At 38.7% G+C, this 17,490-nt stretch overlaps 1 protein-coding gene across 1 annotated transcript in view; it reads right to left on the reverse strand.

The window, feature by feature from the left end:
• Positions 1-8,297: 8,297 nt before the first annotated feature.
• LOC306875752 (semaphorin-5B-like) overlaps positions 8,298-17,490 on the reverse strand; it is a 134,180-nt gene continuing 124,987 nt past the window's right edge. The window contains exons 21-23 of the mRNA XM_079426471.1: positions 17,354-17,398; positions 16,320-16,525; positions 8,298-11,082 (exon numbers count right to left, since the gene is read on the reverse strand). Coding sequence (XP_079282597.1) covers positions 10,915-11,082; positions 16,320-16,525; positions 17,354-17,398 — 419 coding nt within the window. The 3' untranslated portion in view covers positions 8,298-10,914. The remainder of the gene's footprint in view (positions 11,083-16,319; positions 16,526-17,353; positions 17,399-17,490) is intronic.

The raw sequence follows: 17,490 nt of genomic DNA on the forward strand, positions 1-17,490 counted from the left end.
AACCTGCTCTGTCTTGTCTGTCAGAGCCTTGTCAGTTTCCTCTTTGCTTCATGATGTATAATTCACTGCATGAGAACATGATGTGTGGTGTGAGAGCGGCATGGGTTGTCAGACGAAGCAACAGTAATGAAGGGGGCGGGTCTTTCCATACGATGCTGGGGTAACGCTTATTCGCTATAACTTTTCCCTTAATAAATTCCTAATTTGCTGCTTATTCATCGTAGGGGTGCCCCCGAATAGTCCACGATTCAATGCTTCTATAGGAGGAGCCTGATTCGACTCCCAGTCTCACAGTCGAATATTCGCGGAGTGTTATGATCATGCCTTTTTGGATAAATGGGGGTGCTCAAATGTTTGATTTCACATAAAACTACCAGTTTTCTCCCAATAAGTTAATAGGCTAATATACAGCCTATTAAAATAATGCTGTAAATAGCTAAAGTAGTTGTTAAGTTTAGGTATTGGGTTAGGATTAGGGATGTAGAATAAGGTCTTGTAGAAAAAGGCATTAATGTGCTTAATTAGTACTAATAAATGGCTAATATTCTAGTAATATGCATGATAATAAGCAACTAGTTAAGAGACCCTAAAATAAAGTGTTACCGATGTTGGTTTTGTAAAGTTCCATTTGTTTGGTTTTTGAGGAATCAGGGTGAATATTGAGGTTTGTTGTCACTTCCCTGTGGTTGTTCCCACTATTCTTCTTCTCTGATGAAGTCTTGCCATGCTTTGTGTACACAGTCATAATCATAAAGACTGTTGTTCTTATAACACCAAACAATTGGGCTGTTAAGATTACAGACGCTTCTGCTAAATGGGCTGATTTGTCTTTTTTGGACGTCTGACAAGTCACCCATTTCACAGACCACTTGTACTAAACACTGCTGAATACAATTTATACTGCACTAATATACACACCAGCAAATATAGACAATGAAAACATAAATAAAAGTTAAATCGCAGCAGTTTTTTCACTGTAGCCTACACAAATGATATTAGCCCCATGTCCGCATTATTTTGTTCAACCCCTGTATATTATGTTCCAATTCAACTGGTAGCACAAAGAGGTTCAATACCCATTAAGCACATGCTGATGGAATATATAAACTAATCTTCTGTGTCTGTATATGTCAAGGGTGACTAATGGACATCTGGATTATTCTTTCGTTCCCTCAAACGTGAGAGAGCAGCTAGCAGAAAGCCAACTTGTGCTGTTAACATGGGCTCGATGGAGAAAGACAGGTCAGGAGTTATGACTTTGATCTGTTCGATCATAAGAGTGCTGAATGGAAATGGCCAGTGTCAGAGGTCAGTAGCTCACTTAACCTGTCCTTGCAGCAAGTTGGGGCAGAATTGCATAAGTGGTGCTGCCACAACAGCTGCTGCAGGTGCTCACCTGTCAGGTTGAAGCACCTCTGAGCTGCTAATTAATAGTTAATCATGTAGCTCATTATTCAAAATGACTTACTGTACATGAATCGCAACCCTGCAAGCTTTCAGTTACCAGGCCAGATCACCACACCGCTTTAACAGAAAGTGAGAAAGAATGGGTGGTTTTAGTCTCATGGATGTAATAAAGAAATTAAAAACGGTTTATTTTTTATTATACATAATGTTTTATATTGTTACTTTAAATCATTGTTTAAATGACATGGCTAGAGATTTATGTGCAACACCTACAGAAATGACTAAATTATAGCACAACATCTTGTATGTGATCACTTTTTCTGAAGGTACTTGGACAAAGACATTGCTTCATTTAGTGAATATACTTTAAAAAGTGACTGGCAGTGTTATCTCTTTAAAACTTTTCCTCTTTGTTTTAAAGTTTCTGAGTTGCTTGTTCTTAGTTTTCTGAGTCTTACAAAAGGTTCTGAGCAATTTCTGTTTCACGGGGCAAAAAGAAAGGCTTGCAGTATGTTTTCTGATGGTAAGTTGTAGCGCTATAAAAATTCAGTTCTGTCACTTGTTCCTCATTTGCACTGCAGTGTTAGTATGTGTAAAAATAACTTTCTCAAACAATTTTATTAACAAACCACTCAATTAAGTTTTGCTTTAAAATGACATTGTTAGACTTTCCTGTGTAGACATGAAAGAACTTTCTGTGGAAAACTTTTTTCTTGCAAAATTAGTGCCAGAGATATATTCCAGTCAAGGACAATGTTGTCCTTTGTTTGGTTCGGCGCATGTTTTAGCTTTTATGAAATCAGGCAGTAGATTGAATAAAACAGTTAAGTTTTGTTAAATAAATGCCCCCAATAACCTGAGGAACGGTCAAATGAATTTTTTTTTTTAAATCTCTGTCTGATTTTTGTTCTATTCATTTTCTCTGTGCAGAATATATATTAGAAGCTCCATTTACCTCCAAACCGTATTGGCTTAGTGAGGTAATTTAACATCATTTGGCCTGCTCCTGCTTTCATTGATGTGAATACTATGGAGGCAAAAGGACCCTTTATCACTGACCAATTATGTCCACCCACCCATTCTTTAATGTCACATCCAAAAAAATGGTAAACACTGCTCGGTCATAAATGACTTTGAGAGAAGTCAGTAGGAGCAGAAAGCTGTGAGCACTGGATGTGTTCCTTGTGTTTGACTTTGGAAGAGAGTTCAGCACATTTTCTACATTATGCATGACTCATCTTTGTTCGCTATTTCGCTACTGTTAATTCCAGTGCCCAGAGTAATAAAGCACAAAGAAAATGAATGAAGAAAATTCTATGCAAATACGTAATACACTTGCACAAAACGTCACTGTTTTCACAAATTCACGTTTTTTTTTTAGTATACAGAGACAATCTCAAAAACTTTGTAACACATTTTCAAAAATGAGCATTTTCAGGTCCCCAAAAAATAAACGCCCAGAACAGCTTTTCTGTTTTTAGTTGAAAATGTTGTCGTATAAATGCCTCCTACAGATGTGTGAAAGCTTCACACAAATTCCTAGAGCACAACAGTGGGGTTTCAGAAATAAAAACACTAAAATCTGTTGTGAGCTCCGAGGTTGTTAATCAATTGTGTATTTTCTTGAAACCAACATTTACATTTAATTTTTTTTTAATAAATATAATTAAAAAATCATATTTTTAAAACAAAAAGGTAAAATCTAAACTAAAATAAGGTCCATTTTTTTTAAGCAAAATAATTTTTCTTTTATTCTATTGATGTCAGTGTGAAATATGACAGGTTTTGTGAAATCATTCTAGTGTAGGTTCCTTGTATACGGAAGAGATCCGATCAATGACATCTGGTTGCAGATGATTTCAAAGCATCTGTTATTTCACAGCGCAGAGCGACTCTTTTCCTCGGAGAATAAAGGCGATATTCTGTGCGTAAAGGAGCTGTTTATGGTTCTGAGACCCTCTCAAACTGTCTGGTTTGTTAAGCATGCAAACAGTCTCTCTCAGTCTCCCTGTGGAGCCCAAACACCAAAACAATTTCAGCTTTGTTCACAAACATCATGAAAGAATGATGTTTATCTGATGTGCCCCACTGTGTTGCTCTTAGAGATCATTGGTTATATAGTGACAATAACGGCAGGGCATAGATGCATTGAGTCCAGATGCAAACCAATTTCTGGATTAAGTCGCCTAATCTGATTACTGATTTCACCTGACTAATTAACTCAGACTTTTTCTAGTCCAATAAATGCATAATGAAATAGACCCAATGAATCTGTTGAACTGCATAAATAATTAGATACCCTTCTTCTTGAATGTTTCCAATTTCTACTTTAAATTGAATTTCGATCATTTTTGTGGGCCACGAAGTCAAGGTGGTATAACCACCCTGAAACTGAAACACAGTATTTCAATAAACACTGAAACTCTTGAGAAAAAGAAAAAAAAAGATCTGGTAACATTTTACAGTAAGCTTACATTTGTTAACATTAGTTAACTCCACTGTGGACTAACAATAAAATACTTCTAAAGCATTTATTATTTTTAATGTTAATTTTCTGATCTAATTTCTGACCTGAACAAACATGAACAAGCAAATAAATATGAATTAAATTGAACTAACAATAAAACTTATTTTTACATTCTTTGACAGATATTAATACTGAAACAAATGTATTGCTCATTGTTAATGCATTAACTCTTAGGATATAATATTTATATACAATTTTATATTTTTGTATTTTTGGATATTTTTGTTTTTTTAATGCCCAGAAAAAGAATGCCCAGTAGACCATCACAACAATACTGTTTACTTGACATTTACTTGTTTTAAAATGTTTGACTATTTTTCTTCTTCCCAAGTAACTTATTAAGCAAGCATGACTCCAAAGCTTATTATCTTTTTCGTCACCGTTCAGACTCCATGTGAGACTAGGAGAAGATTACTCTTCATACCTGGTGTGTTAAGGAAGTTGCAGTCTAGTCCTGGTGAAGACGCATAACTCTGCAGTCCTAACCTCTGTGCTGACAGCAGCACAAATTGATTCCACAAGGTTTGCAGAACCAGCCACAAAAGCATCTGTCTTGCTCCTCGCCACCGCTCTTCCCTGATGGGCCGCAGATTCGGCCCCTACCTTCAGCATACGGTGCTCTCCTGGCATGACGCCAGCTGGCCACTCAGGGGAGGACAGCGGTGGTCATCTGTCAGTGCCAGTCTGTCAGCAGATAGCGGGTGATGGATGGAGCCTTGTGCTCATCAATAAAACCCACTTTGAAATGATTGCAGTGCTGTGCAGATACCAGGCCCTCCCGCTGGAGCGCAGCGGGGCCTGGCCTTCACCCTCCGTCTCTAAGCATTGCCCTGTTGGACTCAGAGGGGTAGATTGAGATAAGTTTGGCTTTTATGCTGAGGAACAGTAGGTTTATGTATTGTTTACGACGGGAAGATGACATCATTCACTCTGAGCTTGGAAAAACATCTCATAGTTCACCCAAAAATGTACAGCCATCATTTACTCACCCTAATGTCATTCCAAACACAAATTCAAAACTTTTTAATGGATAGTTCTTAGAAAAGGACTTGAATTGGTCATTCGACCAAATGGGGAATGGAGCTTTCAAACTTCAAAAAGGATGCAAAAGCATCATGAAAATGCTTCATGCTATATCTGGAGCCGCATAATAGCTCTGTATTGACCAAAAGTCAACTGAAAATCTTTGACATTCCTGGGCACAAACAAAAAAAAATCAATGTTTAATTAGTGAATAAAACAGTATTTTGAGTCAGATCTTTTCAATGACAAGTTTGATCCAGTTCTCAAAACTTAAAAATTATTGATTGCATTCAACTCAAGGACTTTGACACTGGAGGTGAATATTTTCACTGAATTACAGTTTAAAGTTTATTCTTTCTTGCAAAAAGACTAGGAATATAGCACATGAGTTGAATGGACTACGTTTAAGACACTTTTCTTATGAATTTGTGCAATATTTGAAACTTGAAAGCTTCGGTTCCCATTCATTGCAACTGCATGGGCAAGAGCGGCCTGTAGTGTAATTAAAATACTTTTTCTCCTTTTGTGTTCCAGAGAAGAAAGTAAGACAGACAGATTTGAAACGACATGAGGGTGATAATGACAGAATTTTGGTTTTTGAGTAAACTATTCCTTTGACTGAATGGAGCAACAGCAATACCCTTAAAAATGTGTCCAGACATTTGACTAGTACTGCATATAAACAAAAGACAGAGACTGTTTCCAGCTAATTTATTAACATGTGATCAATATCAAAAGCAGCAGGCTGGCCATGAGCAGCTTAAGTACTACATTGCATTTCATCAATGAACACAATGTTCATATAGTCACATGTAGTTTGGCACTGCAGGACAACCAGCTGTCCTTCCTGTCTCCCTGTAGCACTCACTGTCTTAGCTGTCTTAAATTACAAAAGATGGCTTTCCTAAAGACAAAAGTAGAAAAACTATTATTTAACTATTATTTAAATTAATGCACAATATTTAAAAATAATACTATTATTGTTTAATACATCAGTACATGTTGGAATTAACATTAGACAAGCATAAGTGATGAAAAATATTTTCCGTTATCTTTTGTTAACTAATGCAGTTAACTGTTACACTATACAACATTCAGGTTAACAGTATACATTTTTATAATGTGTTACTCACTGCATTTATCTGCTGAAAAGACAGCTAGACAACTAATGAGAACTCATTTAATTATAGCCCACATAACGCTTGCAATAAAACGGAGATAAAAGCTTGGCCTTTTTCACGAAACAAAAATCAAAATGATAGGCGCATATGTAAACAATGACGAAAACACAATGCTACATCATACTTGAAGAGTTAACGTAACTAAAGGGGGGGGGGGAGTGGTGTGTGGCCAAGTATGGGGAAATTTGCGGAATTTGTGCTCTGCATTTAACCGATCCAAGTGTACACACACAGTAGTGAACATACACCCGGAGCAGTGGGCAGCGCCCGGGGAGCAGTTGGGGGTTTGATGGTCTCCCCTCAGTTGTGGTATTGAGGGTGGAGAGAGTGTTGGTTATTCACTCCCCTCACCTACAATCCCTGCCAGACCTGAGACTCGAGCCCACAACTTTTGGGTTACAAGTCCAACTCTCTATCCATTAGGCCACAACCATACATACATACAACCATACAATCATACAACCATACATACATACAACCATACATACATACAACCATACAACCATGCATACATACAACCATACAACCATACAATCATACAACCATACATACATACATACATACAACCATACATACATACAACCATACAACCATGCATACATACAACCATACAACCATACATACAACCATACGTACAACCATACATACAACCATACATACAACCATACATACATACAACCATACATACAACCATACAACCATACATACAACCATACATACAACCATACATACAACCATACATACATACAACCATACGTACAACCATACAACCATACGTACAACCATACAACCATACGTACAACCATACAACCATACATACAACCATACATACAACCAACCATACAACCATACATACAACCATACAACCATACATACAACCATACATACAACCATACAACCATACATACATACAACCAACCATACAACCATACATACAACCATACAACCATACATACAACCATACATACAACCATACATACATACAACCATACATACAACCATACAACCATACATACAACCATACATACAACCATACATACAACCATACATACATACAACCATACGTACAACCATACAACCATACGTACAACCATACAACCATACGTACAACCATACAACCATACATACAACCAACCATACAACCATACATACAACCATACAACCATACATACAACCATACATACAACCATACAACCATACATACATACAACCAACCATACAACCATACATACAACCATACAACCATACATACAACCATACAACCATACATACAACCATACAACCATACATACAACCATACAACCATACGTACAACCATACAACCATACGTACAACCATACAACCATACATACAACCATACGTACAACCATACAACCATACATACAACCATACATACATACATAGAATCAAATGGAAAAAACCACAAACTTGTCCTTACTACACCTTAGTGGCTATTCTGCTTCTAGCTTCACTGCTGCAATCCAGGCGCGTTTCTCGGAAATCTAAACCCTTTAATTCCCCATTATTTATAAATTAATGTTAGTTCCAGCCTAGAGGGAGCACCCAACCACTGAGCAACAAGGATCTCATTTTAATTTTGACATTTTAAACAGCAGGATTAAATAAATTAATCGCAATCGCACTGTGCATCAAGTGCCTGTGCTCAAACACTAACCAGAAACGTCCTAGGAACAAATACGTCACTTCCTTATACTGCCGAACATCCGTTGAAATGGTCTATAGACTCTCTTTAAAACTCTAGACTGTCTTTAAAAATGAGAGAGACTTGCAGTGAATAAACTCCCCACGCTCACTGGGTAAATTTTGTATAGCGATGCCAACTTCAATATTTATGCCATCAGGTCTTGAGTGAAAAGGGCAAACAGTGTATCATGTCAAAGACCAACATCCATTTTTCTCTCTGAGGAGGGATTGTGTGAAGGGAAACGGTGAGTGCGTGTTGTCAGCATTTAGGTCCAATTTCCCTCAGCCTGCCAAACAAATCCCTCCACATAGAAATGAGAGTGTATGATAGCCAACCTGACATTGGATTGAAAAACATGACAATTTGAAAACGCTTACCTTTCACTCTGCGGGAGACAGCGGGGTGACCTAGATTGATGTAGTGTGAGTAGTTGGGAAAGGACGAAACAGCTCATGTTAGACCACGTTGGCATCAAGGTTTATTATCTTTTACAATGTACAATATACAAAAATATAGAGTACCAAAAATTCACAGTGTCTAAAAGGCAGTGATTACAGTCTACATCGCATATCTAACCACCAGGTCAGTTGCATAGAAGGGCACCAAGCCTTGCAGGGATGGAGCGCCTCATTGCGTCGTCCGGCTTTATGCGTGTTCAATAGCAGAGATACTCCTTTCAAAAAAGAGCAGCCGCACTTGACCAACATATATTGTCTGGGCAGGCACACAGGAGCAAATGTGGGGATTTCAGTTTGACCTTTAACTTTGAATATGAGCTTAGAGCTTTTGCCTATTCTTGTATTTCTTTTCATCCGTACCATGGAGTTTAAAAACCTTTGAAAAACATTTAAAATCTGGTATTTACTTCAGGTAAAATTGGAAATTTAACATTTTAGAAAAAAAAATTGATTAAACTTTTCACTCAAAATATGTTGATAATATAATCTGCAATTTAAAAAAAAATATTAATAAAATTTTCTGGACTTTTTTACAGTGAAAAGGGCTTTGTATGTGAGCATATCTTTAATATAATTTACAATAAAAATGTAATTAATAAAAATGCAAAATAGGAACATTTTCAGTAATGCTCTCAGATTTTTGGACTGCAGATTTTTTTGCAAGCATCTTGAAGATGCAAAAAAAAATAATCCCCATTAAACAATTTGAACAGGATCCAACAGCATCAAAATAATTAAAGACTGTATTTGAGTATGATATTGAAGCAACTTAATTCATGTTAATTTTGTGCAAATCTATTCATATGAATTATGAACAGATGAATAAAAATACAAACACTCTCTAATAATTTTGTAGGGACTTTGTAATAATCTTCGTAGTTATTGATCAGGGTCGGTCCACAAGATGGTCTCTCTCTAGCAATCAATCTCTGAACACTGACAGGCTCCATCCCCACACAATCCCTACGGTTGGTATATTTACACAGCTGCTGCACATATTATTTTACAACTATAAGGCGTTTAAAAACAGTGTTAGCTTTACAATATACATGTACATTATACTAACCTTTGCGTGGCATTACCTTTTTTTTCGCGGTGGGGCATCACTTATTTACAACCCATGTACTCATGCTTAGCTGAAAGCATGGTTGGCTTAGCATTCATTAAACGAGCATGATAAAATAGCTTAGTTTAGTTTTCAATGCCCTTTAGAAACCAAGCAATACCATAAATACTATATCCCGATGAGAATTTCCGTTCCTGAATCGCTTTTATCGATAACTGTTGAGTTGCATCTGGAATGTGGGCGTGATGCTGCTGGGAAGCATGTCAACACATGGGCAAAATAAAATCTGAGTTGAGCACATAGTGCTGCACAAAGATTCATTTTTTAGATATTGTTCGATGTGACAAAGACAGTGATCCATTGATCATTTCTGTGTTAGTTGACATTCATGAATATATGATGCTCATATAACGGTGTACGCTTCACTCGTATCTCTGATGAATGTGATGATGGTTAGCAATATACCATCTGGAAACAATAATAAAAAATAATATATGAAATGTTCAGTACAGCTCCATCGATGTTTGAACTCATTTCTTAAATAAACTCTATTGTCCATCTATCCTACAACTGCTGAATAATTCCCTCTTTACAATAACCATATAAAACAAGTGCCAAGCTATCAGTATTTCCTAAATTTTTTCATAATAAAATATAGTCCGTCTCAGTTTGAACCCAGTCATATTTAATATGACCACCGGGACTTACAGTAAGGGAGTAGAACATGTTTGCTTCAGATCTAAGCATATTCCATGTTGGTGCAACATTCCTTAATTCCCATGCATTCGCAAGTAAGAATGACGTTTCGACTTTTCAGGGAAATAATGACGCATTCTTCTGGCCTTTTAACGTGCTAAAAATCTATATTTCGGTTCTGATAAGAGTCCGTTCTGAATAGCATCCTATTTTAAGCTGTTCTTTTTTCTGCAGCTTGGCTGCTAACTCATATCTGAAGAGTTCACCCAGGAGATGCATTGATCCTGCAACCCATCCTCTTTTGTCAGAGATTTGCCCCTCAAAGGTCGGAAGTCAGAGGGACGTCCTTACAGTTGCATCCAAAGGTAACACAATTCCGCCATTCTAACCAAACCTAATAATGTCACCATTGATTGCTCTCTTTTGTTTGGTGTCCGTCTATTCTTCTTCTGTAGTTTCAAAAAGAACTGCCACAGTGCAGCAGATTGCATTTCCCGTAATGGATATTGTTGGAGTGGTACGGGATGCCAGCGCAATTTTGTCTTCCCAACTTGAGCTTCAGCAAAACCTCTTTCCAGTAACGGAAGTTCTGCAGCGATCAATCAAGACATCAGTTTATCAAAGTCAGTGTAGCTACACAATCTTTAAAAAGTGCTGTTTGAATCACTGGACATTTCCCCCGTCGGACACCGTAAGGCATGACTTAGGTGACGCGGTCCTCAGGGAAGAGATTTTAGGGGAAAAATCGGCTGGAATGTTGGAATAAGCACCTCATCAGGTGCAGAGTGTGTGGGTGGGGAAAGTGGAGGTTTTTAGGAGATGGCGATAAAGCGATGGATGGGACACGTGTCTCAGCTGTGGTTATAGGTTCTGCAAGGAGACGGCGAGGAGTCTGGTCGGTAGTCATATTTGCCCAGCGCTGTGGGGTAGTATGTGGTGGTGTACACGTTCGTCTGCTGAAGCGGTGATGGGAAGTAGTTGGTCCTCTCATCTGGCAGCAAATTGTTCTTATTCAGAGTCTGTGGAGAAAAACAAATAAAGGAGTGTTAGATGAGCTGAGAGAGGCAAACAACTTTCCATCAGCCTCTGAGATGAAACACCACTGATCTCACAGTCTGCAAACCTCTTGTGCCCTTGAGAACTAAAAAGAACAGAATATGTGAATGCTAAAAGCACACAGCAAGATCTCACACCTTCAGGAAACACTTCAGCTTAACACATGTAAACTCTTATCCAGCTAGTTCTTTGAAGGTACAGGATGTAATATCTGCACCACTAGCATGTTTGAGCAGTTCTGCACCACTAGCATGTTTGAGAAAATACTGGGTGTAATAATTGCACCACTAGCATGTTTGAGCAAATATTGTCTCGACTCTCGACCAATGGCATGAGTTTGTAGATCGCAGTCTTATAATGAAGGAGAGACCAGAGCCACATCTAAGGACCAGAATAAGATAGAACTTCGAATGAGGTCTTTTGACTTGAACAATATAGCGACTGCAAAACCACTCAGAATACTCTAGCAACCACACAACAACATGCTTAAAACAACTGAAGAATAACATAATGTGCTAAAAATCACTCAGATTACTGTAGAAACTACACAGCAACATGTAAAAAAACCCCACCCAGAACACTTTAGCAACCACATAGCAAGATGCCAAAAATTAGTGACTAAAAAGCACACTAACCGCATACTGTAACTCTGCAAAAGCCAAATAGTGACATGTTAAAACCACTTAGAACTTTCCAGCAACTGCAAAATGGTAAAAACCATGCAAATCATCCAAGCATGGCAACATGCTAAAGAACACAACAATGACAGCAACCACACAGAAAGATTTTAACCATTTAGCGCACCTTAGCCACCACAGAGCAACATGCTAAAACCACTGAAGAACATCCTATCACTCAGAACACTCCAGAAACTGTATGGCAAAATGTTAAAACAACATACAACTCCCCAGCAACTGGATGGCAACATGTTAAAAAAAAACACCCAGAGCACCTTAGCAACTTCACGGCAGTGTGTTACAAACAACCCAGAACATAGCAGCAGCTGCATAGCAATGCTAAAAACAATGCAGAACACCCCGGCCATCACAAAGCAACATGCTAATTGCTAAACCAAAATTGCTAAAATATATATATAAAAAACCATGGTTATTATTATTGTGGTTAAACCACAAATTAACCATGGTTTTGCTACACTAACCATAGTTTAACTATGGTACCTATAGCAAAATTGTGGTTACAGATAGTAATCAATCAGCCAAAAAAAAAAACAGGGTTACTACACTTTTAGTATAATAAGCTGCATTAAGCTAACTGAGCTTATGATGCCAGCCTATGATGTTAAAAATCCACACCAATAAATAAAACCAATAAATCATGAACAGTCTCTCCAAACGAGCTGTTTCAGATTCTCCCTCTGTTCATGTCATTGAGGGGAAAAAGTCACGCCCATTTGTGACGCTCTTTGCCCTATTAGCATAAACACAGCCCTGAGTGAGAAGCTGCAGTCCGCCATTACTTGAGATATACAATGTCAACACCAAAGAGGCATTACAAGCATTGTGTTTTGGTATGCACTAATGAACACAGGAGTCGCCATAAACTCCCCCTATCTGAGCCGAGGACATGGTGGTTAAATTTAATTTTCGAATATATCCCGGAAAAAATCTTTAAAGTCCCCTAAATGTTTAGGAATCAATACCAACGTTTCGTGCGCGAATGTCAGCTCCAGACAAAGTAAGTATCACGCGTTTGTTTCTAAATTGCCTTTCTGAAGGCTAAGGCTAATTGCTAAAGCTATCATTGTCTCTGTCTGTTTTCACTGATGTTGCCTTCAAGTGCTATCAGAATGATCGTGAATAGGAATGTGATAGTTAAAAGTTGCATATGAAAGCAATGTGAGTCGATCGCTTGAAGTTGTTGAGCTCAAAATCAGAAGTGGGACTTATAAAGTTTGTAATAGCATGAGACCAGCTATGTTGTTATTTTTATCCCACCGTTCTCCCCGTCTGTGTGATTCATAAATGTGAAAATTTATTATGCACAGTATAATCAGATGACTGACTTTGAAACAGAGTATGTTTTCTGTAAAGATAATAGGCTTGTACTAATAGTGGAATGTTTATTTGCAAAGGCTAGCACTGCTAATGCCAGAGCTTGAGCTCTTGAAGCTCCGCCCTCTTCTCTAGGAGCAACAGCTCATTTGCATTTAAAGCAACATACTCAAAAACAGCACGTTTTGACTCATACCCTAAAAGTGGCAATTTTAACAAGCTATAAAAATTTATCTGTGGGGTATTTTGAGCTAAAACTTAACATATACGCTCTGGGGACATCTGAGGCTTATTATACATCTTGTAAAAAGGGGCATAATAGATCCCCGTTAAAAAAAACATTCTGACCACCCTAGCGACCTTATAGCAACACGTTAAAAACATGCAGAACACCCTAGCAAAATGCTAATATTTTCTCTGAACACTCTAGTAAATGCATATCAACTTGTTAAAACCACTTAGAACTCCACAGCAACATTTTAAACACCTTTCAGAGCACCCTAGCAACCGCACAGGAACCCTATCGCAACAATATGACGAGCTCGAGAAATCAGGATATTTTTTGCGATTCTGTTTGGTGGTACTAGTGGAGCAGAAATGACACACCGCACCTTTAAATATGTAAGGCACTTTTGAATGGAGTCCACAGCCGATAAGCTGGATAATTTAAAAATGGTGAACGGGGGGGTCATGGATGAAAGTAATGTGTGTGTATGAAATGTAGAGCTCTCAGGAAATATCTTTTGTCTAGCTCTAAAAAAGCTGCAGCTCAGTTACTGGGGAAGTGAAGCTATGAAACATACAAGATTGATTTGAGTGACTCACCGTAGCCGAGAACTGCTGTGCAACAATTATAGTTTTCAATACCTGGCAAACAATAGCTGTACAAAGAGGCTGAGATCTCCATTTTCAGTATGAACAAGACAGATGAAATTGAAAAGAGTCAATGAGTGACAAGCGAAGGGAATGTTTGCTGCTATTATGATACCAAATTATGTCTTCCTGGCTGTGGTATCTTTAGCAGGCTTTCGACAAACCCTTCCCTGTGCGAAATCTGTATATTCATCCTGATTTACGTCGTGGCTCTCAACGGATGCTTATTCAAACACCCATCAATCAGAGATCCTCCGTGTCACACGGTTAATATCACACAGCCATCTGCGCACCGACATGCCCTGGGAATGCGTGGACAGAGGCCTGAGCGACGGCCTTTTGCAATGGCCGCTTCTTTCTCAATCCACTCGTATTGGCCAAGTCTCATAATGAGTTTCGAGTGAGTAGTGGTCACGCAGAAGATCGATGGAAAAAGTGGCAAAAGGCTCGAGCAGGTGTCACAGCAAGGACACGAGGTGGAGGGAGAGCAAGCCGAGCCAAACTAATTGGATGAGCTCGACGATCAGTCACAACCAGCTGTGGGAGTCCACTGAGCGGCTGCTGCTTAAACAGCCTAATGGAGCCCATTAATAAAGACGGAGTGTGTGCCAGGAACCGCGTGCAGCCAGAAGAGGCGGCTAAACAAGCGGCCGTGGGGAGAGTGAAACCAGCGGTAATCTCCAAACTATCAGTTATCTAGTGATGCTCATTTCGGACAAAACAAACGAGGACTTCGGTTCTACGATAGAGTTCGGTTACTTGGCTGCTCGCAACTTTTCCTGATAGCTCATCTGTGGGGAAATGTAAAAGTAAAATATGCATAGAGTAAATAAAAGGCATTTGTGGACGCATTCCCATGAAAACGGTAAACTCTGTGTCTCTGTGGTGCTATGGAAACATTGATCTGTTTGATGGAGCATCCTGATGAGCCTAACATCTGCGAGAGAAATTTGAACATGGTAAAATGTGTAAAAAGGAAATGTTAAACACACTTTTAAGCAGCTGAGAAGATTCTGAAAGTTGCCAAAATACATAAATACAAACAGGATCTGCAATCTGCCAAAGTCCGCTGAGCTTTATGTGGAATTCTAAGGCCACAGATTCCAAGTTGGCATATATTAGAAACTTATCTTCAGGCTCACACAGAATCTCTGCAGAATTACAATGACCAAGAGCTCTAAAAATCCTTGCCTTTTGAGTGTTCATTAAAATATATATATTTTTAAATTTGAGTATACATTCAACTACAGTATCAATGAGAGTGCAGTATTATTGTAGCACATTTTACCATGTTTTTTTCAGGATTCTTTGATGAATAAAAAGTTTAAGAGAACAGCATTTATTTGAAAAATAAATCTTTTGTGACATTATAATGGCTGCAAAGTGCATTTGGGAAGTAGTGCAAGAAGTAGTCTTTATCCCTCCATCTTAATTTTAGCAACTACATTGCAAACTACTATAATTCATTGTATATCTGAATTTTGCACACTATGAAGTAGGGATACACCAAAATTTCGGCCACTGAAAATTATCCACCGAAAATGACATTTTCGGTTTTTGTCCGAAAGAGAAAAACGACTGAAAATATATGGTGCGCTGCACCGCCCAGCAGTGTTTAACGGTTTTGCAGGTTTTGTGTGACGCTCCACTCAATATTCTGCTCTACGAATGTGTGTTCCATTGAGTTGCTCATGGCCCATGCAAACGCTCCACTAAAAAGTGTGGTTATTTTATTGGCTTGTATTTTTTTTTATTCAGTATCATTAAAATTATTAGTTAAGAGTTTAATTAAAAAGTCTTAAAAATTATTTTACATTATTTAATAAAAATAATGAATAATTCTTAAAAAGCATTTTCAGTTTCAGTTTTCGTTAAAGTGCATCCAGAAATGTTGGTTTCCATTTCGGCCCAGAATTTTAATTTCTGTGCATCCCTAAATAAATGTGTGCATGATTTTAGCAAACAGCCACTTAGAACTTCTATATGACTTTGCACCTCATCACAATTTCTGAAATGAAAACATCAACTAAATAAACCAAAAAATCCCCCCTTATCATGCACAACATTTCACACAATGTAGACATACAAATTTTGAACTTCTTCCATTTAGACTCATTCAAGAGAGTCTTTGTTTTTTTTAATAACTTCAAGTCAACAGAATCAGAGGTCATTACTTGAGAAGAGCCAAGAACTATGCATACAACTGACATGAAAGTGCAGCAGCATGATCAACAACAACATGCTAAACCCATTTTACAACCCTTTTTAAAGCATTATGAGAATTATATTCTTCTGACTATGGTGTCAACACTGACCTTGAACTCCATGGGTGTGTATTTCTCATTCTTTGGTGTGGTGTTGCCCTTGTAGTTGAGGTGGTTGGGAGTGGTGGGATGGATGACGGCAGACTCCTGCGAGGGCTTGTGGAAACGCTGACAGTACACATACACCAGGAAGGACAGCAGACCGGCACCCAGGAAGCACGACACACCTGTAGCTATCAGGTGAAGTATAGTGAACCCTGGGAAAACAAGAGAAAGCAATATTGAGGTAACCATTTGTCTGCAAATAACTGTAATATGTTGGCATTTTCATCCAGACCTTTGACTAAATATGCTTTTTCAAATAATGAGACAATATAGTCATCCTTGTCAGTAGATTTGGAGCGATATGGCACCATTGCATCCCTCATCATTAACGCTACATGTCCGTAGCCATCAACCAGCGGTAGGCAGGTGCTTCAAAGCGTCTGGCTGAATGATGCAGTACCGAGGGCAAGTGCTGTGATTAGCCAGTCGATGTGACGGACCGGGCATCCTGCCGGTCTGACCCATAATGAGTGCGAAATGTGAATGAGGAGAGCGAACGCCATACCCCGCCATGAACTGCTCTAATTGGACAACGATCACTCAGGAGAGCACCACTGCTGGAGCATGATGGGTAATATGTGCTGCCACCTGGAGAAACACCAAATTGGCACTGCAGTGCCAACTCTGAGGGCAGCCATTGCCAGATGTGGCCTGGATCCGCAACCTAAAAAGCACCGCTGTGCCCCCTCATGTATTTTTCATCTGGTGCATGCACTGGAAAGGCAGCACCTCTGCATGGGAGAGCCACAAGAGCCGTGGAACACGACATGGAAAACTGAAAATCAGCAGTGTGAATTATGAAGTTCACTCACTTAAACCTGCCTAGCGATTCCATTTCTGCCTGAGTTCAGGATGAAAAGGAGCTGACATGAAACATGACACACAAGCAGCACATTGGTACATGTCACGAGACCGTGCATGCATAAGCACATACTAACATGCGGTGAACACCATACAAACATATCTGTCAAAGCACTTACCCCCACACTGCTGGTCCTTCTCATAGCTAGATGCCGGGAGAATGGCTGTGTAGATAAAGAGATGTATAGTTAGTGGTTGTTCACACAGGATGAGCTCTTGCAAGGGTCTTGAGCTCTTTCTGAACATCTTGAACTGA

The sequence above is a fragment of the Barbus barbus genome (assembly GCF_936440315.1).
Source record: "Barbus barbus genome assembly, chromosome: 10".
In the NCBI taxonomy this organism is placed as follows: Eukaryota; Metazoa; Chordata; class Actinopteri; order Cypriniformes; family Cyprinidae; genus Barbus; species Barbus barbus.